This window comes from Lutjanus erythropterus, chromosome 12, assembly GCF_056507025.1.
Source record: "Lutjanus erythropterus isolate fLutEry1 chromosome 12, fLutEry1.hap2, whole genome shotgun sequence".
In the NCBI taxonomy this organism is placed as follows: domain Eukaryota; kingdom Metazoa; phylum Chordata; class Actinopteri; order Lutjaniformes; family Lutjanidae; genus Lutjanus; species Lutjanus erythropterus.
Window position 1 is genome coordinate 12762214 of NC_139328.1, and position 27857 is coordinate 12790070.

Below are 27857 nucleotides of genomic sequence, written 5' to 3' on the forward strand. Positions count from 1 at the left end.
GATCTAATCAGTTCTATTCCAAAACATTAATCTTCTGAATAGCTACAACTTCCACCGGGACACACAGGCTCCAATTTAGGAATAGATAACATCAAGTGTAAATTAGTCAAGATTTCAGCTTTTGTGAGTTTCACTAAAACTGTAGATTTTTATATGTGTTATATTGCTGTCACCTGGTTGCCTGTAATGATATTAATAAAAATACAGTGTTCTAAGTAATTAACATTGTTTAAATTGAGAAGTTTGTTTATTGTTTCCTTATTAAGTTTATACAGTAAGTTACAATACCATTACACCATTCTATGCATGTTAAAGAAAACTTAAGACTGAAAAGACTATACTATGCAAAAATATATATATATATATATTTAAAGCAACAAAAATACTTTACTAAAAACTTTGCAAATCTTCACCAGTTGTATGTTGGCATTGCAGTAGGTGCTTCACCACCTGTTGGCTGGTACAGATTTCTACTCTATCGAGTGCGCTCTTCTAGTTGTACAATTAATATCGACATAAACACACATCAAGAAGAAGTTACATCGTTTCCAATATATCAGGGATGATGCTGGAAAATTATTCAGTGTCAGTTCTGAATCTGAAGTTTAATTTAACATCAACAGAATTAAATAAAGATTCAAACATGTTTGTTGTTGGGTTCTTCATTCAGTCTGTGATCTGGTTTTGATCCGGTTAAGGATTATGTTGTGTCTTGAACATACAGTATGTGTGCTTTTGTGTGAATGTATGTGTGTGTGTGTATACGTGGTGTATACCAGTGTTGACATATATGCATATAAGCTCATATTGAACAGACACTTCTGGGTCAGCTCCTTGGCAAGATTCTAATCCAATCTGTTCCCTCTATGTACAATTAAAACACCGCTCAGGAATACTGTACTGTGTCCCAATTATATTTCTCCAAATGTTCCCGGCAACATTTCTGCAGCGTGCGCTCCTCTCCCACTCCTCCCACTTCTGAGTTTGGGTGACAGGCGTGTGAAATACCTGGCTCGTCTGTAGAGCTTTTCACAATGCCCCAGATCCATCATTGCAGGGCCATTGAGGCTCATTGTGTGCATCCATTAACTGTATCTATGGTAGAACCTTACAAAGGGCCGGCTTGAAGAGGGTCAGTGGTGCGTGGGCCCCCGCCATCATAAATCTGGTGCAGTCCAGAGCTGAACCTCCCCTGTGCTCAACTAATGGCGCTCTAATCGCTGGTACCACTTCTTGGGTGGGACGGAGGGGTGTGTGTGTGTGTGTGTGTGTGTGTGTGTGTGTGGTGGCGAAATGGGGGCTTATGAGCGGACGGGGTGTATAAAGCATTGCTCATTTGTTTCCAAGCCCCGAGACCAATGAGCCCTAACTAATCACCCGGCTTTTTGTCTTTTCTATAAAAGTGTTTCTGAAGACACAAATTAGCCAACCGTTTTAGAGACACTTCCTTTGTCAAGATATTGATATTAATCATTGTCTTTATCCCCACTCCAGCACAGTGTTAATATCCATATGAATAAAATATAGACTGCGCACTAGGGATGGTCAAACTCCTTCCCTGGCTTGCTTTTGGATGGATCTCATTGTTCCTCATTATTGAAGCGGGTCAGTGCCTCTTCACCTCTCTGCTCACCTGTAGAAACACATATGGGTTTAGAGAGAACTGAAATATTAATGCCCCCATAAAGCAGGGAGGACCGTCTCTGCAACCAAACCGTACCATAAATACAGGTTTATGTTTTGTTTCTGTGCCGAAAACCAGTCCTATAAACATTATAGTTGGTAATTTGTTCCCTTGAGCCTGTAGATAAGGTTTTACAGCATTACATGATTGTTTACAGCATCTATAATATTAAGGGGATAGTTTGGATTATTTGAAGTAGGGCTGCAGAAGGTACTTATCAGTAGCCTGTGTCTTCTGTGCAGTAGATGGCAATCTACAACCCCCCTGTTTGGAGAAGCAGAGACAAGTAGCAGCAAGGACGCTAAGCAATGAATTACTGTGGACAAGGTCAGCAACAAAATGAATTTTAGCCACTTGAAAAAGGCCCACTTAAAAAAGTCAATATCAGTTTCAGTGCATGCTATATTTAGAATATTTTCACTGCTTTACCTTGCCGTCAAACAACCTTATCCAATGGGAAACTGCCATTATATAAGCTAGATGTCGCTGCCTCCAAACCAACCAGACTCTAATGGCAAAATCAGTAATCGTACTTTGCAGAACAGAGGATCTGCTGGTCTACCACTGCCTCAATCTGTTAGTTCAACACATCCTCATACATACACGGCATCATAGGTCATTACCAATTGCTCGCAAAACGACATGTATTACCAGTGGAGAGAACTGGACCTTAATTATACTATGTAGGTCATGTGACATTACACGCATGGTTTACATTTTAAAACTGTCACAGTTTGGTTGGGTTTAGACATAAAATGGGTGCTGTAAATCCTAGAAAACACTTCAATTTTAATGTAATGTGTTTTCAAGGCTTGAAAAGTGTTTTTTTTTTTTTTTTTTTGATAAAGTGTTTAAACTGATTAAAACTGTACCTGAATTACTTTCTTAATAAACCTCTCTGACTGAATAACTCACTTTTCAGATAAAGAAATAAAATGAGTCAGAGGGAGCCTAATTGTTTTTGCCTTTCACACAAATTGAAGACGACTCCCCTCAAGCCTCGTTTGCCTCTCTGCACGTGTAGCTACACTTGATCTGTGTGATCTGTCAGTCTTTGTTGATGTGGAACAGTGAGAGGGAGGCTAACAGACGACAACATGGTGGGAGGTTGCTATTTCAGTGAGCGTTGGCTTGGAAACGCAAAATTAAAAGAAATTGAAAAGGGTTTTTTTAAAATTAAAATTAAGTGTCTAATAATTGTTTGTGTGAGTCTTTAATTTTGGCTCAGTGAGGTTGTGGGCTATACGTGAGAAGTCTACATACTGTCACTCAGCCTTTGTTGAGTTTTCCTTTAAGTCATCAGGCCTTTGTAAAATGCTATCACAAAACATAATTTTGGTTGTTTATAGCACAATAACATCTAATTTAATTTGATAAAGACATGAAATGATGATTTTAAGTACATGTATGTCATTTAAAGTGCTGGAAAAGCTTGAAAATGCACCTTCAAAATGCTTGAAAAGTGCTTGAATGTGTTTTTGGAAAAAATGTAGGAATCCTGTAGGTTTTAGGCTGTAAAACTACTTGGGCAGGTTTAGAAGAAGATCGCAGCTGGGGTTGAAATAACATATGCCACATGACAGAAGTGCCATCACTCCTGCAACAGAAGCGATATGACAGAAATCATTGCCGAAATTAAAGTTTAGTAACGTAAAACTTTAAATAACTGTTTACTTTTTACTTCACGCAGGACTTGAACCCCCGGTCCTCTGGGTGAAAGTCCTGTGTTTCTTTGAGACATCCGTCAACCCCACCTCCTCCAAATGCAGACCGTGCTCCCTATTCTTCTCCTGTGATACTTACTACGCTGACAAGAGGTCGCCATTGAACAATAAATGTCAATGTGAGTCTGAATAAGGTGCTCGCACACTCGGCCAACATCTGCAGCTTCCATGTTCTGCGAAGTAAAATGACTGATTTCACTCATGGAGTTTGGTTGGTTTGCAGAGAACAATATTTTGCCTATATAAAGCAAATTTCCCATCAGAAAAGGCTGTCTGATGGCAAGCTAAAGCTGTGAAAGTGTTCTAAATATAGTGTACACTTCAACTGTCATCATTTTATGTAGTGGATGGATGATTACGGACCCTTTTTAAGTGGCTAAAATACCTTCTGTTGTTGATCCTGTGCACAGTTGAACATTGCTTACTCTCTGCTGACCACCATCCACAGTAGGTAATACACTGACTAATGACAAAAATAACCCCACATCAAATAATCCAAATTATCCCTTTAAGCCTATGACTCTACATGTTGATCTATTTTGATATAAACATTAATTACAATGTGTACTGATTGCCGCTAATTATCACAGTACGAAATTACAAAACACTGTAAGCATAATTTGTAGTGTATGGCAACATGACATCCTGAAGAAATGCATTAAAAAGAATGTGGAAATACCTTATACTCGTACAGCTGACGAGGCTCTATAGAAACAAGCTTTTCAAAAGTGTTTTTCGCTCTTTCTCTTTCCCTTGTTTTGAAGAAAGCTGTGTCAAAGTGTGAAAACTGGCATCCGTACCAAAGTCACAAATTGTTAACTTGTTTAATGTGCTTCCCTCTGCTCTGAATGCTGAGCAGTATCCCTGTAAGCATTGCCATGCAGGTACAAGTGTCCCACTAATTTGCCTGCAGGTTCCTGGGAACGGCTAATTCCCCTGTGCTGTATAACATCGTCTAAATTGGGTTATTTTGAGAAAGCTAAGCAGGATATGAGAAGATTCTTTAACACCCGGTATCCCGCAGTTTGTCCTCTGTAGATTGGGCAAATAATTTACATTTTTTTCTCCTTTTGCTTTCTTTTTTTTTTTTTTTTTTTATATCCGTCTCTCCACCTCCAGCTTTGTAGGCAGCTCAGTCAGAACATCTCCCACTGGAGTCTGTGGGTGTCCTCTCAAGTAGAAGGAGCTCCTATTGGTTTTCCTACTGCATCCTACCCACACACATCCAAAGGTTCCCCTCTTTCTTTGCCAATCAGTCCCCGCAAGTCCTGGCAGCCATCACAGTGTCTGAAACACAAAAGAAACGTGTCCACCTTAATACTGTCCCTGGGTGCAGCGAGATGCAGAATGCTGGTATTGGCAGAAGGAGAAGAGTGCCTCTGCTTGAGGGGCCCCCAGTCCTCCTTTTTCCCTCGTATGGTGGATGATCAAACCTCAGAGGAAGATTCAAGTCAAGTGCTTAGAAGACAATGGCTTTTCCCTGCCAAACACTGCAGGATTACTGGTGGAATATAGCCAGTCATATTCTCACATCAATTACACCATTTAGATAATAGACCAGTGCTTGATGTCCAATCATGGCATTTACTTATGAAGCCCCTGAGTGTTCAATATAAGATAAATAAATCTAAAATAATTAATCACAGTTATAAAGTCTGTATACATCTACACAATTTAAGCAATAATTTGTGAGTTAACTTATTTAACTGACATTTTTGTTATAAAAAGAAGTTTTAATTTCATAACTCCTCTTTTCATCATATCACATTTTGTTTCATAACACCACTTTTCATTATGTCACTTTTTATTTCATAGTGTCACATTTCATGACTGTGGTTTTATCACCGCCCCCTTAATTTTTAGCCCGCATGTCCCTTAGTCTCGCATAACGAGACCCATCTCCACAGCGCCGTGTCAGTACTGTAGAAAAGTCTGGCTCACACATTATCATTCTGCCAAAGGGATAAAAACGCTCTGTGCACTTTGGATTTCTTTTAACCAGCCAAGATCATCCTGGGTGGCTACAGTGGCCTGCAAACTAGTGTCCAGAGTAGCTTGTTTTGGTGGAACATTTGCATGTGAGGAGGTTAAATCGCTGCAGAAGAAAAGGTAACAGCTGCTTTTATGTTCCTACTTTTAGCAATCAGGTGGTCACTTGCAAACTTAAGCATTTAGGCTCCTAGTTTGGAGGTTGTTGTTTCCTGTAGAGACAGGATCTTTGGAAATGCAGAGAGCGGATGCCACCTGAAATAGGCGGCCAGTGGCAGACTTATTCCCATACTGTGCACCCAGTGAGTCAGACAACACGTCTCCTATCTCTCAGAAGCAAGCCAGCTCAAAAACTGCGACCGGATTTAGCAGGTTAGCTCCTGTTAGCTACAGCAGCAACAATCCCAAAGTAATTCTGAATCAACCAACTGACACTGGGGCTATAAATACACACATTACACTGACACAGTGACAACCCCCTGCTTTTGTTCAGCTTAATTGCACATGCTAACTATTCCAGCCGTCGACCTTAAAGTGGCCAGAAGTCTGAGTTTGTCCAGGATTGTCCCAGTTTCAAGTTAGGTGTCCTGAGTCCCAACAAATATATTTAAAACACTAAAATGTCTGGATTTTCAGCATTTGCTACCAAATTGACCCAGTTTTCACTACAATTAAAATAATAATTCTAATATTAGACTCATTTTCAGCACTTGCAAAGACGTTTAACATTACTTAATGCAATAGAAAAACATAAGCAGTGCACCACACGTGAATTCGACATGTGTCAATCATTCAGTGCGTCATTTTCAAAGCTGTCGCAAACTTATCAAGCCTAGCAGGCCACTCTTTCAGTATGGCAACGGTTTCTATTTTCTGTCTTCCTCTTTCTATTGTAAAGTACCTGGCAATGAAAGTGCTGCATCCATAAGGCGCTCCAAAAGGCGCACAACGACACAGACAAAGTGACACGATAAACGCAGCTGGGTAAGCAGTGTGTGCAGACTTGTTGAGCAAACCATCTGCGTTTGTGTTTACTTACAGGAACATTTATTTGGTTTATTCAGAATTATTTAGACGTTGTTGCCACAGTCTAACTAAATGGCGAAAATTGGTAGCAGTTGTTTGTTAATATGATTTATTTCAGCATTTTGGGCTCCATATTTACTCAGTTCAGTAGAAGAGAATAATTCTAATCATGCAGTAATTATTTAAGACGGTGTTTATTTTCCTCTAGCAATACCGCCATTAGCATCAATCTAAGTGACCCGTCATGATGGCCTTTACGCCATGGGAAGCGTGTGGGTGTCTCCATATGGTTACTGTTTGAGAAATGCATTTCATTACTGCACACATATGATGCGTCTAAATTAGCGCTTCTTTTTTGTGTTTGTACAGACAGTCATAATTAAAAGCATTTCTAATGATGCATTGTCTTCTTTTGTCCTCCTGACATTGTGTCACCGGTTTAAGAAAATGTTTTTTCTGATGTAATCTATAGCAGTAACACTTTATTATCAGTGAGGCGTGTGCAGCAATACACTAGAGAAACCCATATCAGATATTCATCTGAAGTAATTTCCAATGTGTAAACATGGATGTCGTCCTTGATAAGGTTGTGCCCACTAGTCCAGCAATGATGATAGATGACCAGTGATCCACCTGTGTGTTATTCAACGCTCCTCCGAACGTGCTCATCGGTTGCGGAGATTACCATTCTGCTCAGGTCCCTCTTCTTCTGTGTGCCAGCGCAGGAAGCAGATGCTCTGCAAAATATTAAATACATATGCAAACAAGTAAGCAAGCGAAATAAATAAATAAGGGCAATATTCGTGCCTACCTGTTGGATGTTGTCTGGTAATGATTCCAGGATCACTCATGCATACAGTGTGCTTTATTAAATCGAATTCTCCCCGTGGACTTAAAGGAATTTCAATGTGTGCTTTCAGTTGGAGATCAGATTATCTGTGATGTTGTACAATGGCTCATTTTGGAGCTGGTGGAGATTTTGTCAAAAGAGATTATATGATTATATGGGTAATCCCTTTTCTGTCTCTCGTCTTGTGTGAAATACACTAAATATACCTAATATACACATCTCTGTCTGTGTGCTGACAACGCAGAACATGCAGGATCATTTCCCTGGAGAAAATTTACCCGCGTTAGATACCCTAATTTGAATATTTAAGTGAGTTAAAGGGATAGCTCAGATTGTTGAATATGCGGCTGCATGAGGTACTTATCCATAGTCAGTGTCTACAGTAGATGGCGGTCGGCACGTTCGGTTTTGTGTTTGGAGAAACAGCTGGAGTAGGAAGATAAACCGTGTACCGCTGTGGACATGGTCAGCAGCAAAAGGTATTTAAATTAGGTCTAAAAAGAATCAATATCACTCTAAGTGTATTCTATATTTAGAATATTTTCACCACTTTACCTTGCCGACAGAGAGCCTCTCCAATGGGAAACCACCATCATATAAGGCAAATATCACTCTCTCCATTGGTGAAATCTTGCAGAACACAGGGGTTGCTGTTCTACTGCTCCCTCAGTCTGTTAGTTTGTATGTGTTATTGTGAATTGTAAGACAAACTATCTGAACTATCCTTTTAAAATTCAGGGTTTCTGCATGTCCTAAAAGTCTTAAAAAGTCTACAATTCAGTAATTTGATTTTAAAATGTTGACAGGTCTTAAAAATTGATTAGATTACTAACATTACAAACATTAGTTTTATAAAGTTGCATTAACCTCATTGTCACTTTTAAATGTGTTTTTGGGGAATAAAAATATATTGATCACACTGTAACCACCAACATGGAACCAATAACCACAAATACTCTGCAGAATTAATTGGAGCACATCCAGCTGGCATGTTGCCATGTGGTCTCGTCAAAAAAAAAATCGCTACTTCTAGAGGTAATAAGTTAAAATTGTTTTTGTTAATGTTACTTTCTTCTAATATGGGTAAGCGTAAATTCTGCAAGATCTGGTTCTGTTCTCTGTTCATACTGGAATCATCACCAAAGCAACCCCATGCACCACACTTTGCACTAACAATGTTCTGAGAGTCTGATTTTCCTTTATATCCTTTTTGCCAGTACAGAAATTGGTCTGAAATTGCATTCACAACGGTCTTAAAAGGTCTTCAATTTTACCTGTGCAACCTGCAGAAATCCTGAAAACACCAAATCAAACAATAACACAGACACACTAACCGACCGAGGCTGTAGTAGACCAGCAGCTCCAATGTTCAAGTCAATTCAGTTTCCTTTATTGGCATGAATGTTTTATGAACAATATTGCCAAAGCATTAATGATACATTAAAAGGTTAGTGCAAATTAATTCAATTCAATAATGATATTAGAGGCAAAAAAAAAGCCATCAACGTTATCTACTTCTCTGGAATTAGGGATTAACATGCTAAATTTCTTACAGTATTCTGCTCTGATTTTATTGTATTTCTCACATTTTAAGAGGAAGTGCATCTCTGTCTTTTCTCCACCTGTCATGCAGTGACCACAGACTCTTTCCTCTAATGTTCTCTGAGGTAAAATTTCTGATTTCACTCACAGAGTCTGGTTGGTTTGGAAAGAATGATATATATAACAGCAGAAAAGGCAGTCTGATGGCGTCTGAGCTATCCCTTCAAAAGGACATTTTGATGTTTCATTTTTTTTTCTTTCTTTCTGAATATCCATGAATTTTCTACAAAATTTGTGTCCTTTTCCCTTCCAATCTCTCATTAGCACACAATCTGCTGCTGGAAGCCACGGCAGGTCTGAAGAGCAATGACAGGTTGCTCTAGGACTCAAAATGACACTGGCATCTCCACAGGAAGAAATCCCTGATAAACTCAGAAATGCGGGGTAAGAAATATCGACTCATTGCTAAAACCTGCCGCAGCGTAATGAAACTATAAAACCAGCCGTATGTGTCAGAAGGCAGACAGACAGAATGGAACAGAGGCGCAGGTAAAAGAGGGAATCGGGTGAAGGACTGAGACAAGGTGCACCTCTTTCTTATTATAAGGTGTGATTGATCACAGTATCATGCCATTAATGGTGTTGGAGCTCACATGGAGACACCGGAATAACAAGGTCACGCGACCACATTATTGTGCAGTGCTGTTCCCCGACAGGGCGGCAGATATCCTGCACTTCTTCTGCCTCGCACTTAAAAATCTTCTCACCCAGATTGACTCAGGCTATTATTAGAAATTTGGATTCTTTACTATATAAAAATGTGGTTTTGAAAGCCTATTTAACATATGAATGTCTCATGGCTTGGGAATTATTGGCTTTGCATAGTCATTTCATGACTAATGTGTCTTAATGACATCTCCATGGTTCCTATTTAAGACACTAATGGGCAGTAACGGGTCTCAAACTGTGGTGTGTTATATTAAATTAATTATTGATCTCAGCCTCATATGCAATTGATGTCTTAGTCCTTGGATACCTTGTTATTGATGTATGTTCTCAGAGGTTGTAAAGCGTGTCTGAGGCCAAAATGTATCAGGCTGTGGCTGAGCTCCACAGCAGACACACAATATATACAGACGTTCTCAGCTGCAATGATGCAATTTGTAGTCCGCATTGAAATGAGGGGAATCGATGAGACGTACGCGTAGAGTTGCATTTACAATGGCTGGCTCAGCTGTGGTGTCGATACGCGAGGATAATGAGCTGAAATTGTTATGTTCTGTATTAATGGTGGGCATCGTTTCCGCCATATTTTACACTTAATTAGAATGAATCTGTGTTATTGTTACAAGTGTTGGCTGTATAATTGAACAAGGAATTGTGGATGTAAAGGGATTCGCAAGGTCGTAAGACGTCATGTAAAGTGATCACAAATATACTTAATTAATTAATAGAAAATAAACGGCTTCAGCTGTTTATTTAACTCCATTTAAACATACATGTGATATCTGGAATCTCTGAGCTGGCTCTGGCCACATTCTGCATGCTGTTATATGTATTTACTGCATATTTGTATTTCTTGGCTGTCTTTCACTTCACATTGCTGCCAGAAGCAACAATATTCAAACGCCAATATGAAAAGCCACGCTGGCGTTGTTGTTTCTTTGTCTTGCGCATTGTTATTGTTTGTGCACCTGACCAAAACCACTTGCAGTATGTTTTACATACTGATAATAAAGTGGTTTCGGAGTTCTGACTTCTGTGTCTGGAGCTTTAAAGCCATGAAGATGATTTATCCATCTTGGCAGGCATGCATTTCTGCTTGTTTATAAACTGAAGAGTTTATGGAGTTCTTAGCTTTGGCACTGCTGTCTTCATCTGTCTTTTGGAGCCGCTTTTCTCTCACAGAGGAAATAGTCTCTGCAGGAGAAAACAAAACTTCTAAACACTGTATCTTAAAGGCTCTGTATGAAGGGAATTTCACTCACAACCAGACTGAGCCGGCAGAAATTTTGGACAAAAAAAAAACTGTTTGACCAATGAGATCATACAGTTTAAAATATACTGTAACTACTGTAGAGAGGCACTCGGAGAGCACAGACAATAGAGGGGAAATGCCTCCCCCACCAAAATAGTGCTATATGCCATGACAGGGTGACGTCAGTGCTACATTTTTTATTAAGTTCAGTTGTACTTGCTTTAACAAATAGAAATAAAAATCATTCATCATTTGTGTAAATGGCCCTACATTTCCTGAAGAGTGCATTATGTCTCGTTTAGGATTTGAAACCCGAAGTTTAGGAATTGGAATTTAATCAAAGACTTTAAGCCAAAGATTTGAGATGTATTTGTGACTTGACTCGGTTGACTTGGTTCCACCTGTGACTTTAGTTTGCCTACTTGAGACCTAACTTTGGGAAAAAAAACATGAATTGTAGTCTGTGGCAAGAGACAAATAATTTTTTGATCCTGTTTGAATTGTGCCACAAATCACGCATATGATGTTTGTCAATTTAAAAGATCATTTTCAAGTCAAGACGGTTGCAGTTGCTACTGAAGTATAAAACTGTGAAGATCTCCGCAAGCTAACGTTAGCCGCTGAAGCTACGACGCCTGTGTGTTTTAGTACCAAGATGTAGACACACAGCTGAGGGTCTTTTCTTATTCTTCTTCGTTCTACATGGAGCAGCAAGATGGGTGTTGATGACGTATATTAGGCGAGACAAGAGATGTAGATCAATAAACCGCATCACAGAAAACTAAATATAACTACAACAAATCCGGCAGCTGTAACTGTAATGTTTAAAGATATGTAATTAAATAAGCAGAACAGGAACGTCTGATAGGTCGGACCACTGTGTTTACGTACTGCGTTGTTTTGCAAGGTAGAGACTGAACGAGGAGAGGGAGCGGTGGTAACGGGAATGCGAGAAAGAGAGTGAGAGAAATAAAATGTTATTTTCTGAATGTTTCACAGCTGTTATGTTCAAAGCACAAATGAACTCCACCACAACTGTTCGCCGCAACATATGAATACAGACTCACTGCTAGTTCTGGGTAAACTCAAGCTGTTATTTTCATCCGTGGCCCAACACGTAAATTAGTTAATTAATTCCTAGTGAAGGCATAAAACATGAATTTTAGAGGAATGAGATCTGTGCTACACATGTTGCTGCCATTAAATTGGATGCATGACACACAGGGATTCTCTACCTGAATGTTATTGTAAACAAACGTTGTAATTCGTTCTATAGGCAGCTGTGGTTCAGCTGACCCGCGTCCCAAAAAGAACAAAAGTGAAAAGTATCACCGTATCTGCTCAGATTCAGATCCGCTCCAAAACTGAATGGGTTCTTCCCTGGTCCCTGCAGCACACGTTTCATGAAAATCAGGCCATTAGTTTTTTCCCACAATCCTGTTGACAGACAGACAGACAAACAAACAAACAAACAAACAAACCGAATGGAAAACATAACCTCCTTGGCAGAGGTAAATGTACATAACCTACCAGAGTATAAAGGTTAATCTTGACAGTAAACCGGGTGAATGTTGTGGTATCCTGAATTTTCCATGGCTGTAATGATTTCACTTTCAGCGTCATGCTGCACATCTACCTCAGCACTGTGGAACTGGGCCACATCTGGCCTCCTGTCTGTGTATTTGTTTGCCCATAATACAATTCTTCCGTGCAATAAACAAGTCGAGTGACTCCTCTCACTGCTTCGGTTGAGGATTCCTTCTGTGTGCTGCTCGTCAGACCTTTTTTCGTTGTTGTTGTTTTTTTTGGGTGATAAAAATACTTCTGTGGACAAACAGAAAACAAAAGAAGAGAGAAAGAAGGAGAGAGTATTACATATTCTGTTGCGAGCCACAACGCATCCAAGAAATGTTTTGAAATATTCAAAACCGTGGAGCAGCCGTGGTTTTATATCTGTTTCTTATTCTCCCTTAAGTGTAGGAGTTATTAAGGTGTTATTATAGCTGTAACATTACAGAAAGGTTCCTCATGGATGCAGCCTAAAACAGTCGTTTAGCTCCATAGTGTGCCGACTGTATACCGACGTAAATCAGCCTCTGAAGATTTCATCTTGTGTAGTCGTAACTGGGTGTATTTTTTTTTTATCTCTTCCGTTCACAAGAGACATGCAGATGAGCCAAGGACTCTGTGGCAATAAGGCCCAATGTGACACTTGTGAAATCTCCCCTGAGTAAAATCTGCGCTTGGACTCTGGACTTCTAAAGGACACGGCTTGTAAAAAAACTTCCCGCGACAGAGAGCGGAGCAGCTCCCAGTATAAGCCACCCTGCTTTTGAAGCTCCGCTCCACTTAGAATTGAGGGTAAAGGGTCAAATCAAGAGAAGAAGGCATCTGTGAAAAAAAAAAACGATGGCCCGAAGAGAGATTAGTCAGCGCCAGGGTGGAAACTCATTTAACATCATCCAGTCGCCGTGTAAATCTGTTTTTACACCTTTTCAGCGGAGCTCGGGCAGCGTCATATTAGCATTAAATACCAGTTAGAGCTATTTATTATATCATGGGAATTTTGTCAATTGAATTTATAGAGTAAAAAGGATTAAAGGGAGCTTATAATCACTGCGTTTATCACTACTCAGCCGAGCGGATGGTTTGACATATATGTCAGAGTTGACTAATGATTTTCAGACACTAATTCATTGCTGTGTTACAGTGATGAACTGTAATTCATGTATTGTGTGCATTGTACAGATGTCAAACAAATAATAGGTTGATTCAAACGTATTTGAAGTGATGTGCACTCTTGTATCACATCAAGTCATGTCAAGTCAGCTTTAATTATATTACACGTTTCATATGAGAGGCGTGCCTGAAAATATAAAAGCAAAGCTGCATCATACGTGGCAAAAACAGAATAACATGTAAGGCAAGAAAGTGTTAGATAAATAAAACCATATAAGATAACAATAAGAAAAACTTACAAGCTAAGAGATGACAATGTTCCTGTGGTTTTCAAAGTGGGATTTAAGAACCGTAAGTGGGTTCCGTGCAAAGGAGGAACAGAATATTTTAACTTTTATCATATTTTTTTTAGAAGTTAGAACAACAGCTGAATAAATACAGTTGGTCGTTTTGATTGACTGTAATTTATAATGATCCTGGTTTGATCATCGATTGACTATGAAGAATGTATTATTTTCTTGAGGGCTGAGTATCACCACTGATTTCCTGATTCAGTTTGATTTGATTCACGATTCTTTCAGGGGTATTTCAGTGACAATACCAGTTTTTCTTTAATATGAAAGAGATTTTCTATGAGGAATGCTCTAACCAGGTGCATTATTAAAAATATTAAGGGTGACGTTAAGAGTTAACCTTGCAGCATTGACTGGCAGCAGAGGTCAGACGATCAGAGCTACACTGTAAATACACAGCAGAGATAAAAAGAAAACATTGTTAAAAAGATCAGATAGATTTTTTTTGTAAATGACTGCTCATTCAGTTAGTCAGTGGTCCGCCTGATGGCCTTTACCCTGCAAGGCAGCTGGATTTGTGAGATTGTGAGATCACACGAGAATCCGTCTTGCCTGACTCCAAGCTATCCATTTGTGTCCGCACCAGAGGTGGTGCGAGCCAATCAGCATCCTTGGAGGGATTTCTGGAAGTTACGGGTGTGGCAGCTCCTGAAGAGGTTAGCGTAGACACGGCGACAGCATCAGTTATACCAGAACTGGAGAGTATTTCTTTATTGAGAGAAAAGCAAAGAACTGCACTGATGGATGGAAAAGATGTTTTTGCTCTTCTTCCGGCCAACTTTGTTTTCGGTTTGTTGAGTTGATCTGATTGGTTAGCTCATGTTAGACACGGAAGATGATTCATCCAATCGCCTGCCAGGGGTTTTCTTAAAGTGCCTCCCCTTTTCCAAACAGTTTCTTTGGACGGCTTCCCAGATGGTTCTGTGTCTCTGTCTCTGTCCGGTCAGGTTACTGATGGGCACATGTAGCCTATACCTGCATGACACATTTTCACTCCCTCCATGATACATGTAAGTTAGTGAAATAACATCTAGAATTTCAGCGTCATTCACGCTTTAAGTCCATGCAGTTATTTATCAACATTACGCATCATTTGTGAACTTCCTTCATCTTACAGTCGGTTCATATATGTGCTGTTTTTAGCTCAGAGGAAGTCCGTCAAGCTAGCAGCACACCTTCCTGTTCTATGCAAAGTGTCATTGCTATAATGCATGTAACAATAGTCCTTTTTTCATTTCTTTTCTTTTGAGCTAAACTACTACAACTTGCTGCCCCTGCTCAGCAAGCTAGTGCCACAAGAATAATAAATAAAATGAAAAATTTGATTTTACGCCAAAATGAATAGAGCCCCTGAAAACTACACACAGCACAAATATGAGTCCTTTTTTTTCTGTGCGAGAGGTGCCAGAACTGCTAGAAGAAAAACACCATATGGACACAAAACCTAATGGGATTAAAGCTTCACCAATAAAGATCGATTTAAATCAGAAAATAGATTTTTTTTTAAAGCCAGCCCTAATCTTCACGTTTAAGGAAATAAAACTTCTCTCACACTGGAGGTCTGTGCTCTAATGTGTATCTATTGTTGACATTAAAAGTTTGCGAACCCCTGTGAGAAGGACCGCAATGACTGAAAACACCGTAAGCTGATTTAGAATTTATTCTAGGCATAGTGAGGAGACCTTTATCTAAGGGTGAGGGTTAATCTGTCTGGTGTGTATTCAGTGAGCGTGTCAACAACACAGGAAGGAGCTAAGCCAGTCATAGATTCAAAAACAATATAATTCTGTAATTCATGCATTGTATACATTGTACAGATGTCAAACAAATAATAGTACTCGAACTGATGTGCGCTCTCGTATCACATCTAGCACTCTGTGACAATGTGTGAATGAAAGCTGATGCTCTGGAGTTTTGTTCCTGCCTCGCTGACGGCTTGTCACTCCAGCCCCTTGGCTATCCGTACGACTGGGTGACTACAATAGAGTCAGCAGACAGGAAAGAGTGGCCTACCCAGTGGCCTCTTTTCTCCTCCATATAGACAATAATATAACGGCCCAGTTGTACAATCAACGGCACATTGATCTCAGGCCCTCGTCTAGCCTTCAGCACATTTATTAGCCCCCGATCGTGGAAGTCCCTCACTACTAGTCAGCAGCACGACCGCAAGAACGGCAACATATTTGTTCTCATTGGAGGAAATTATCTAGTTACTGTGTGGATGTGGCCAAGGGACATAAAGCCTTAATGACAAGAGGGTGACGGAATGTCAAGTGTTTAAAAGCATGAATAAATCTAAAGGCTCTCCAGGGAGTCTTTGTTTCCACTCTTTTCTCCTTGCCGTTCACTCCGTTTTTGCATATTTTATTTCGCAGGAGAATAAAAAAAATCAAAAAGTATTTCTCTAGAGTGCACACTCGCCATTTGCTTTTGCTTAATGTAATTGTTTTTTTTTTTTTTGTGAGTCATTTTCAGGTTGTGATAAAGAAAGTAACTGCGTGTGAGTGTGTGAGGGAGGGGAATAGAAAGTGAAAGAGATGGCTTGGCTGTCTGTAGATGTGTGTGTGTGCATGCTTTATGATTACATGTCCTTTGTGGAGCGCATCAACCATTCATGCACGAGGAGCCGCGGCGAGATGAGAAATTCCTTCCGCGCGCTCGCAGGCAGCAGAAAGTGACATTGAACGTTCATACACAAGCTGAAAATCTCATGCTCAGCCGATATGCATCTTATGAAACAAACAGCGCTCATCATTTTCGTCTCAGTGAGCCCCACCCTCACGCCTTCCCCCCTCGCCAGTTCTGTGACCACGGTGTCACGGCTGTGTGTGGACTGAGAATAATGGCAGGATGGGGGCCTGATAAATGAGAGCTGATAAATCAGTATCGCGAACAGAGGCAGAACAATATCTGCCGAAACAGAGGGGGAAGCCGGTGGAGAGATATCTGCCTGCAGTCAGTGAGAACACAGGGAGTCGTAGATCAAGGGCTGGATGTTGGTGTGATCCAGAGGCGGACTCAGGCTGTCTGAGGGGCAGGGGTGAAAAAAATAAATAGGGCAACGGCTGTATGTGGGGCACAAGTCAAAGAAAGTTGTGATACACCTTTCCAGTCACTGGTTTAGATTAAATATATTTTGTATGACTTATGTAAACTGTAACTACTAAACTTCTGTAATAAAAAAGACAGCCAACATTACACTCCATCACATTTTCTGTGCTGGATGGACAACTTATAGGACAGTTTTTCACATTTTGTCCACTGGAAGGGCACCTTAGAAGGCACCTTTTCATGTTTTGTCCAGTAGAAGGACACCCTAGATGGTACTTCATCGTATTTTGTCCATGGGAAGGGCACTCTAGATGGTACTTCATCGTATTTTCTCCATTGGAAGGTCACCTTAAACGGCAACTTTTAGTGATTTGTCCACTGAAAGGACACAGACTATTGGTTCCCAACCACCAGAAATCACAGGGGGTCCCCAAAACAAACTAGATTTGCACGTTAACTAAAACCACAATCTATAGAAAAGTCAATTTACTAAACTGTTTTAAAAAAATACTTTTCTTTGCTCTCAATAAAAATAGCAGGTCACTTGTTCTTTGTTTGTTGTATGCGTATGTGTGTGCAGGCTGGGGGGCGTTCAGCTTTCCTTAAACACAAGTAGGGGGGCACCAAAGAAAAAAAAAGTTGGGAACCACTGCCCTAGACAACACTTTTTCATGTTTTGTCCACTTGAAAGGCATCCTAGACACCATTTTATCTGCTGGATGGGCATCCTCAAGGGCACTTTAACAGGTTTCATCTACCTTAAGGGCAATCAAGAGGGCACCTTTGCGGCATTTTGTCGAACACAGCAGCACCAGTGGGGGCAATCGCCCCTTGCCCCCCCTAGTGTGATGGCCACACAGAAACCTGCATCTCAAGAACGGGTCCCTTCCGCTCTCTGTGGCTGCAGAAACCCAAACAAATTGATCTAGTATTAAACTTACAGGGCAGCAGTGTAGAAATGAAACTGATTGATTCTACACAAGTGACTCGGTCTATACACAAATACATTAAAGAGTGCGAGTGCCCTGTGTGTGCGCACTCTGTCATCCGGCCTGCTTACTTATTCATTCGAAGGTAGCATGCAGGGGCTGGGAAACCATAAGAAATATGCTGTTGCTGCTGCGGGCCAGAAATTTCTATCGATAGCCTGGGTAGCATCCATCTTCCCAAAGTCCACCAAAGGTCAGTGGCAGCATAACTTAGAAGCTGGTTTGCATCGGATTCTAGTCTGTATTCTGCATGTTTACTGACAGTCCCCCCACGGAGGCTGGGTGGCTCTGTGACACTTGCTCAGCCATCCTCACACACACACACACACACACACACACACACACACACACACACACACAGGCTGAGGAGCTGCTGAGGATGGCTGTCTTGTAAATCTGCGATGGTGAGGGGGTGTTGGTGAAAGCATTGTTTCACAGTCAATAAAAGGGGCCCTGGGGTGCTTGTAAGAACAGCAATCTGCAGCCATTTTCCAAAGAGAACATCTAGGGAGTACTCGAGGGTTATAAGTTGAGTTCCTCCTCGTATTTGGAGTTAATATTTCGAATAAAAACTAAAACAATAATGCGCCCGGCACATATTGCAGTATCTAATGGGAAAAAGATATGGAGTTACTGGAATGTAATGTGCACATGAGAGCCAGAACTCACTCCAGGATAGACAACAAAGCCCATGATGCTAGCCAACAAATGATAGCACATTCATTATTTATTTATCTTTTTGTTTTCCTGAGGTGTTTGCTTTTTGCTTTTTTTTTTTTTTTAAATGTGCATTTTGTATGTCAAAGACATTCGCATAAACTGGCAGATGAAACCGGTGTCATTCCCATCCAACTTAATTAGCTTTGCAAATAATTTTCTGCACATTTAAATTCCCTTGCATTACTATTTTTATCCATTTGTCAGCCAGATAAAATGTGCAAATGAGATACTATTTTGAGCCCTTATTTCAACCATCCTTGCTGTACCATATGGCGAATAAATGATGAAAATATGCTTCTCACACAAAAGACACTCTAATTACTGCTCAGTCAGTCAATGTCAATGATTATAATCCTCAAAATACATTGTCCTTTAATTCCCCATATAGCCAGCATCACTCCAGCTGAAGCGGACTCTTTCCTTGCATTGTTTAACAGCCTCTAACGCTACATGTCTATAAATGGTTCTGTATTGTATGTTTTGGGTGTGGATGGTGGAGGAGCAGTGTGGCGGCTGCCTTTATGTCCTGGGCTCTCGTAGATTGCCAGCTTTCCTTCGGGGATAATCCATGTTGTGAAATTGAAGTGCAGTGCTGGAATATCAATTCTTTTTTTTTTTTTCTCCCTGCTGAGGGTTAAAAAATGAAACGGGAGTTGACTGCTCGGTGGATATGAACCCGTTGGAGCAATCTGAACATCAAGATGACAGTACGGCAGGGTGGGAGAGCCTGGAGAGGAGTTAGCGCTGGGTAAGAGGCGGCGTTAAGAAGTGGACACATGTACAGTGTAGCTCGCTGCAGCTATAAAGCTGCTCATCTTTTATGTGTGGTTTAAAGGAGTAGTTTGACATTTTGGGAAATACGGTCATTCGCTTCCTGGTAGATGAAACTTCACTCAGATGAAAAGATCGATGCACCAGTCTGAAAGCTACAGTCAGATGGTTAGACTGGCTGTAGTTGTAAACAGAATGAGACACCGAGACCGACTCTGTCCAAACAAAATCCACCTCTAAAGGTCACTCATTACCACGTATCTTGTTTGTTTACTTCGTACAAGTCTGTTAACTGTTAAATGTAAGGCTGAAGCAGCAGAACATTAGCATGTTGGCTGTAGGTGTAAAAAGGGTTTAAAGGCTAGCTTGGCTGGAGTCTCAGAGGTCTGACAGCGATTTATCCTCTTTTAGCCAAAACTCGTAAAGTGCACTGATTAAGATGTTGTACCTTGTATGTTTAATTCATATTTTTTTAAAAAATGAAAACAGTGCCACTCTCAAATCTGTCTGTTAAATGTGAAGCTAAAGCCCACAGACTGTTAGCTTTCTGGCTGTAGCTGTAAACAGGGTGAAACTAAGAAATAGTCTCACGTTAATTACAGTAAAATGGCAAATTGTTGTTTTTATGTGGACTAAAGGTCCAGGTTTATTGGCAGAATTGCAATATAATACTCATAAGTATGTTTTTATTAGAATATAATCATGTGAAAATGAGAAGCACAGTACAGTAGCCCAAAACGAAACAAGGTGTTCTCACCGCTAGATGCCACTGAATCCTACCCACTGGTCCTTTGAACAAACCAGATTTGTTCATTTACGAGCTTCAGTGTTGATGCTAACAGTTAGCAGAATTTATGACTCTATCTGATCCAAACCACCTTTTTCCCAGTGTTTCTGTTTTTTGTGCTAAACTAAGCTACACAACTTATTGTTAATGGGGCAGATACAGGAGTGGTATTGATCTTCCTATCTAACTCTAAGCAAAAAGCAAAGTCTAACTACCATGTTCCTTTAAAGCTGGGGTAGGCAGTTTATTTTTTGCAACCTTGGGCAAAAGTTCGATTATAACCTTCAAGTCATCTGAGAGAAAATTAGACTTTAAGTCCCCCTCTTAGCTCTGTTTTCGGGCTTTAGAAAAATCTAGTCCGTGATGGGAAAACTTCCCAAAATGTATTTAAAAAACTGGGAATGAGGCTTAACAATAACCCTTCTCCAAGCCACCAATTTAAAGCGTTGGTAATTTGAGAGTCAACAATCAGATATCCTCCTCCAGAATCACTTCCTTCACCTTTAACGTTGTAAAACCTTCCTCTGAAAGTATGTCCTGCTTGGCTGCACAGTTGTTAACTTCGGGCATGTCTAAGCGCTGAAAAAGGATTTGATGAAGCCCTTTTGAGATGTTGAGTCACGAACCACATCTGTGCCAGCCCGAGATCAAAGTAAAGAAAGCCATTAGGCAAAGGTTTAAGTTGTGCAACGCTTCTATTAAGAAAGCAGAAACAAAAGAAACTGCATTAAAACCAGCCGTCTGGTTTGAAAAACCTCAAAATTGAAGGAAGTGATTTGGCAAAACAAATGTGACTCAGTTGCAGTTGAAACAACACCTTGAGGTCAGACAGTTTGTTGTTTAACATTGCATTCCAGCTGGGGAACGTAAAATTTCATGTTGCTTCTGGCAAATGGAGTGCATACTCTGAGATAAGTGATATGCACCAGTCAAGGTCATGTAAAAACAACTGTGTAAGAATAACTCCTCCTCCGCCTCATGCAGGAGGATGTATGAAGACTACCGGTGTTCTTAAGAGCTACAGGATGTGGAACTGATTAACACAGAGCAGCTACACTGATTACACCAGCTGAAAAACAAAAGGCAGGTACGGTTCACTGGGTATTCTCTAATAGACATTCATTGCGTTTTGTGTGAGGACGAGAAAACCAAACTCCTGTCTAATTTGGTTGAATTAATAAGGCATGTCCACGTCTATTCAGCTGGCTACAAGCTGTGAATTCCAGGTCCCACAGTAATAGACGAAGGGGGGCGGCGAAGGCTAAACTACCACGTCCCGTGACTTTTCATCATCCAAATTATTCGTGCACGTGACAGCTGAATAGATCGTTACCACCACCGCCACGCACAGTAAGCAGAAAAACACTCATTTTTGTGTTTCTCCTCCCACAGGCCCCAGGGGTACGGCTACATGCTGGGTCCTTAGGGACAGATTTTGGCAGCATTCTTCATTATGAGGTCAAGGTGTAGGAATATTTCCTTTCATGGCATTTAGTGAGTTTATTTTGTTTATTTATGAGACAAAAAGGCAGAGAGAACCTGTGAAAGTGCCAAACTCTCCCTTTGCATGCGTCTCCCAGTTAAAAATACAGGGGATCGCCCTCCCGAGACAAAAAGTTAGACAAAAGTCTTATGAGATAGAGAACCAGCCAGGGCCGGCTGGATAGCAGGCTAACTTCAGTAGCTGTCTCTGCAGCACAGCTCATAGACATCTTTGACATAACTGTTCAGTCCCTCCAGGATTTTGGAGATTGTTGCGGCCTAAAGTGGTTGATTTCACTGCAGCTCTTCTAAAAAGAACTGTGATGCACGTCACAATATTTTTAGGCATTTTTTTCAATGAAATTGTGGGAGCAAGTGAAAATCCCTCACCCCAAAAAGTTTAGTTTTTTAAAATAATTTTTTTTTTTTTTTTTGCAAATAAAGACGTGTACATGAAACTCAGTCAAAACCTAAAGTACAAGTGCACAGAGCATTGATAAATGTCAACAACAATGGCAAACCTGTTCTTTGCCACCTGACAAAATAAAAAAACAACAAAAAGATGAGTGCTAAAACATTTGAGTCAGTTCATTGAGGCATAGGTGTATGATATGTACATGCACGACTGCTATGAACTCGTGAAAAGCTACGATGATTGGTCAAATCTGTGGAAAAGCTGCAGTGATTGGGCAAAAAACAGGAAGTGAAATTGCATTAACTGCTGCAGTCGCAACATCCCAACTTCCTGGAGGGACCAACTCTTACTTCTTCACTTTCTTTTGATAATGTTAGTTCATGTTTTGACTATTTTAATTAAAAATTATGGACATATCTGCACATTGCACCTTTATGCGAACAAGGTGTGTTCATTCATGAGCTTGAGAGGTGCTGGTGACATTTGGTTGATTTGGTGTCTGTGCTTGTTGATTCTAGCTGTTTCCAAATGTTCCCTCTCTTTGTGCTAAACTAAGCTAGAAACCTTACAGTTAATGCACAGATTTAAGAGAGGTATCAATCTTATATTCATTGCACTCTGTGTGAGGATCAGAAAACCAAACTTGTGTCTAATTTGGCTGAATAAATAAACCATATCCTCATCTGTTCAACTGTGTGCAAGCAGTGGCTCTGTGAATTCCAGGTCCCACAGAAATAGATGAGAGGGGGGGGGAAGGAAGGGCAGGTGAAGGCTAAACGGTCGACGTCGCGTGACTTTCATCATCCAAATTCACCGTGCACATGATGACTGAACAGATCGTTACCGCGGCTACCATCACCACGCACAGTACACACACTCATCCTTCCTCATGCCCCAGGAGTACACCCCCATGCAGGGTCCCCAGGGGCCGTTTTTGGAGGCATTCTTCATTTTGAGGTCAAGTCCAATCTGACCTTCAGTACTTTACAGTACAAATCCCTGATAGCCGACAGGTGCTGGATGGAATTGGCATTTCCATGAGCCTTTGACCTTGACTTGGTCGGGAGCACACAGAATGAGCTTATTGTTTGCTTCTTAGCCTGCGAGCCACATGACTTATCATCTACGGACTTGTACGAGCCTTAAGCATTTTTGCTTGCACACATGCAAAAATAAAAATAAATAAGAGTATAAATGATTTATTCTCCCCTCTGGTAAAACATTGTACAGTGAACTATTTTTTGTTTAAAGCTATTGTCCTTTGAGATAGATTGCACAATTCTCAATCTAATTAAGCCTCTGCAACAATGCTGAGTTTGAGTAAAAACAAATAAATAAAGAGGCGGTTTTTAGCTCCAAAATTAGCATTTTATTTGGATGGTTGGGGTCAGAGATGTATAATTTGTTTTCCAGTACACATGGTTATCCACAAGGCTTAAGTCCAAAACCTTTTCCAGTCTTAAAGCTGATTCAGTAATTAGTGCCTAGCATGTCATCCCACCCCCACCCACCCCTTTTTGGTACAAATTCAACAGTTGTGCTGACAAGATCACTACTTTTCAGTTTTTATCATTGTTTTTTTTTCTTCTTTTATACAAAAAACTCTCTTAACTTCTACACATTTAATGTCACCCAGATTTTTATTTTTTTCACTTTGTAAATAAATTTGGGAAACAACATTTTTCATTTTTGTTGTCATGAAAAGATAAAAACATGCAAAAAACTTGAATTTTGTAGTCCAAATTATACATTTACAAGTTTGGAACTTTTTGCACTTTTTCATATACTACATCAAAAGAAAAAAAGATAAAGAAAAAAAACATTATGTACACACATCTTTTTACAGTGAAGTAAAACTTGAAAATATCAGATGATGACTAAGGCAAATGAAGTGTACATAGATTAGACCAAAACAGTTTTTTTGTTGTTTTTGTAAAATACTACATCACTTCAGAAAAAAAAAGAAAAAAAAATCTGCTACAAAATTATGATTCATAACTCCCTTTATTTGCAACCAGCTGCATAATTTTAATTTTTTAGTGAAAAAGTCTAGAAGTCTAGCGTACTGTACAGTGCTGCTCTTAATTGTTTTTCTTTCCATCCAAGCTAACAGATGATCCTTCATTTCTCCATCTTTGTAGTTTATTTAAATAATCTTCAACAAACAGGAGCATTGTGTAACCAAAGAAAAAAAGCATGTAGAAGCATACCAGAGTGTAACATACTTTGTTTGAAATCACTCCAAAAGTCAGTACCATTAAAGCCTTGAACATAAAACTAATCATTTAGATCCAAAAAAATGTACAAAAAGGCACATTATATCCCAGTGCTTCTGTACTGTGAAATTCAAGTGTAACTGAGCGCATTCAATACCAACAATCCAAGTGGTGACAGTCCACCAGTGTTCCCTCCCACAGCCTCCATAACTGGACCACAGCCTATGCCTAAGCTTTCAACAAGCATATGTATGCGTAGACTACAACAATAAGCCTAGGTTGGTTGTTTTTGAAAAAATTTTCTGAATCAATGTTTATTTTTTGTTTCTTTTCTGTCACAGTTCCATCTCTCAGGGAATATCAGAAGCTGTCCATGTCCATCAACAGGAAATCTTTCCTTTTTCTTCATTTTTTTTTTCTCATCTTTTCATCCTTCCAGGAGTGTGGCTGCGTGTCCTAGTCATCACTTCCACCGTACATGTCTGCCAGTTTTCTAAAGCGCGGGCCCCAGTCGTTGAGGTAATCGTAGTCCTGGTCACCCCCGCTGCTGGAGGAGTTGAGGGAGCTTAGGGAGCCAGCTGTGGAGCCGCTGCCCTCGTAGTCGAACACTAGCAGGGAGTCGTAGGGAGGAGCGGTGGGGTCGTTGTCTGCCGCCTTCAGTCCCTGTGCAGGAGGAAATAAAAAAGCGCGGTTAGATGAGAAGATTAAAGCACGTCTGCACACCAACACCGTCTGCTATAAGGAGGGAGGGAGCCCCTGTAGACTCCGCTCCCCTCCCTCCCCCTACTGCTGCACACAAACAGGCTAATCTATCCTAAAACCAGTCAGTGGTTCTACCTCCGCTTGTTCAGGAAATAAGATTAATCAGGCTCTAGTGTTTCTGTGAGTTTCCACTGTGTTTTGGTCGAGACTCTCCTGATGTTTCTGGGATGTAGGATTATCTGCTGCTTGATCAAAAGCCAAGATTGAGCGTGACCAGCCGCCTCAGATGACTGGAATCATCTACACTCCCTCCAGTGAACCCTGTGCAAGCCCCCCCTTCTCTCTCTCTTCAAGGGCAGTACAACTCTGATCCTTTATCATCTGTAATTTAGATAGCAATATCTACTATACATTCAACAATATGAACACAGCACTTTTGTTTTTGGTCCCATTTTTCGTGAGTTGTACAAGATCTAAAACTTCTATGCACATAAAAGGTTGATTCTCGCAAATTTCGTTCATCTGTCTTTCTGAGCACTTTTCCTTTGCCAACAAAATCAATGGCTGCTTGACACAGGGCTGCAGATACCATTTTTTTTCTCCCAGGAGGGCAAAGTCATAAACCACCCTTTTCTGTCTGTGATTGGTTTGTCCTGATAACGAACTCAACCAGTGAAGGCAACAAGTAAGGGAGAGTCACCTTAAATGTTGTTACACATAACGTACATTTCCTCTTGCAACACAAACATCATCATAACCTAACAAATGTCTTTTTTCAAGATAAAACTGCACATTTTAGAGTGTTCTTTTATTATGACCAGTCCAAGGCACACCTGTGCAGTAATCATGCTGTTTAGTCAGCTTCTCTATATGCCACATCTGTCAGGCAGATGGATTATCTTGGTTGGTTTAAGCATGAGGAGTCATTGGTTAGGTTTCTGGTAAGAACATCAGGGTCAGCAAATTAGAGGCAGAGTACGGCAGGTCATGACTTTGTCCTCCTGGGAATAAAAATTGGTATCTGCGGCAAAGGAGAAGTGCTCACTAACACAGATTTTAAACATATTTGTGAGCAAAATTTGAGGGAATTAAAATAAACCTTTTTGTGCATATTAGTCCTTCAGCTTTTACTTCAACTCGTGAAAAATGGGAGCAAAAACCAGTGTTGTGTTTGTATTTTTGTTGAGTGTATATCTAATATCTCATATTTATCAGTCTCCTGCCTAAGCATCAGTAGTAAGCACTGAGCTCAACTGAGGCAGAGATGAGAGGAGCATGAGTGTTTGCTACGCATGCGTGTCTCTCCATGTTATCTGGAGGCTCATGGTGCTGGTGGGGGTGGTTCTATTTTAAAGACTGTGCTCGACATTCCTAGAAATCCTCATAGCGTCATGAGAGGTCCTCATGGATTGTTATTGATTTCCAGCCCCATTCCCTAACGGGACTCGGGAGACTTGATGGATTGCTAATCTAGGAGTTGAGATGTGCTTTGGCCATGAACCACGTTGGATCCAGGCCTGGTTTCCCCCTCTCATCGCCATAACTGAGGTACCCAACAAATAATAAATGAATTAACAGAAGTGGAGCAGCGTAACACACAGAAACGAGACCTCAGCTCATTGGGAACTTGTCGAAGATTTATAGTTTCCTCCATGCTGCCATTATAGCTCTGAAATGCTCTCAAATAAAAAGATGGATTGAATTAAAGTGCCCGGGCACTTAGCGATTATTTTCCACTTGTTAGCTTTCGTTAAGTGTTTGCTCAGGGCTGTGGTGCTGATAATTTGGTGGGAAATATGACAGATGGATCGTTCATTACAATTACAACCATAATCGCTCTGCTGGTTATAGCCCCCTTCCATCTACAACCAAAACCCCACTGGCAGTTTCATAAGGTTAGTCAATCACAGAACTCAGCCTCGTAATTTCATTATAACTGAGTCATCCACTGTGCGAGGCACAATCACAGTGAAATGGTGAACCCCCCCTCCCCCACCTGACACTTTTTGGAGTCACTCTGTCCCAGATAACAAAAGAGATGTGTAATAAAAACCACTGGCATTTCTGTTCAGAGACAGCTTTGCCAGGGCTGCAATGAGGCAAAACACAGGTTCCCTCCACCTTTTCCAAAGTCAGATTCAAACATATTTATATACACATATATATATGCACAAAATGATTGGGCCCTATTTCAGTTCTTCATCACTTTAGATTGGAAGTTATTGTGCTATAAACCAGCGCTTCTCAACCTTTAATACTCACGACATCCCTGAATGATCGGGTTGATGATCACAACCCCAAACAAAAAATCAAACCAACTAAAGACTCTCACAAACACACCCTATAATATCTAATCCAAGGGGAATTACATCACTGGTAGTGGTGCTGTAATGTAATAACCATTCTCTTGTCTAATATACGGCCTCATTTCCCATCATGCCTGGTGCTGGACTGAGTATTTTGTTAAGTTTACTCTTTTATGTCACATAATGCAAAGGTTACTTCATGTTAGTGTTTGTGTCTGTTCAGAATATGCTGGTTTATGTTGATATTTTGAGATGGTTTATAGTTTTAGTTATTATTCTTACATTTCTTGAGGTGAGCTTTTTGAGTGTTTGAACCAAATGTTGAATGTCTTTTTATCCCACAGAGTCGCTTCCTGTCTCATTCTGTGCTGCTTGCCACAATATGTTATTTTATTTTATTTTCTTCACAACCATCTGGTGACCCCCAGAAATTATCTCCCAACCCGTATGGGGGTCCCGACCCCCATGTTGAGAATCACTGCTATAAACAACCAAAATTATGTTTCGTAATAGAATCTTACAGAAGGGTGACAAATTAAACGCTCTAGTGCAGTCATCTTCATTTTTATGTGAAAGGCAAAAGTACTTAGGCT

At 40.4% G+C, this 27857-nt stretch overlaps 1 protein-coding gene and 1 long non-coding RNA gene across 2 annotated transcripts in view; one reads left to right on the forward strand and one right to left on the reverse strand.

Moving 5' to 3' along the window:
* LOC146317697 (uncharacterized) overlaps positions 1-27857 on the forward strand; it is a 134121-nt gene that overhangs the window by 100638 nt on the left and 5626 nt on the right. The window lies entirely within an intron of this gene.
* The window catches only part of cdh2 (cadherin 2, type 1, N-cadherin (neuronal)), an 83227-nt gene continuing 79031 nt past the window's right edge, over positions 23662-27857 (reverse strand). Inside the window, exon 16 of the mRNA XM_084731708.1 lies at positions 23662-24919. Coding sequence (XP_084587834.1) covers positions 24713-24919 — 207 coding nt within the window. The 3' untranslated portion in view covers positions 23662-24712. The remainder of the gene's footprint in view (positions 24920-27857) is intronic.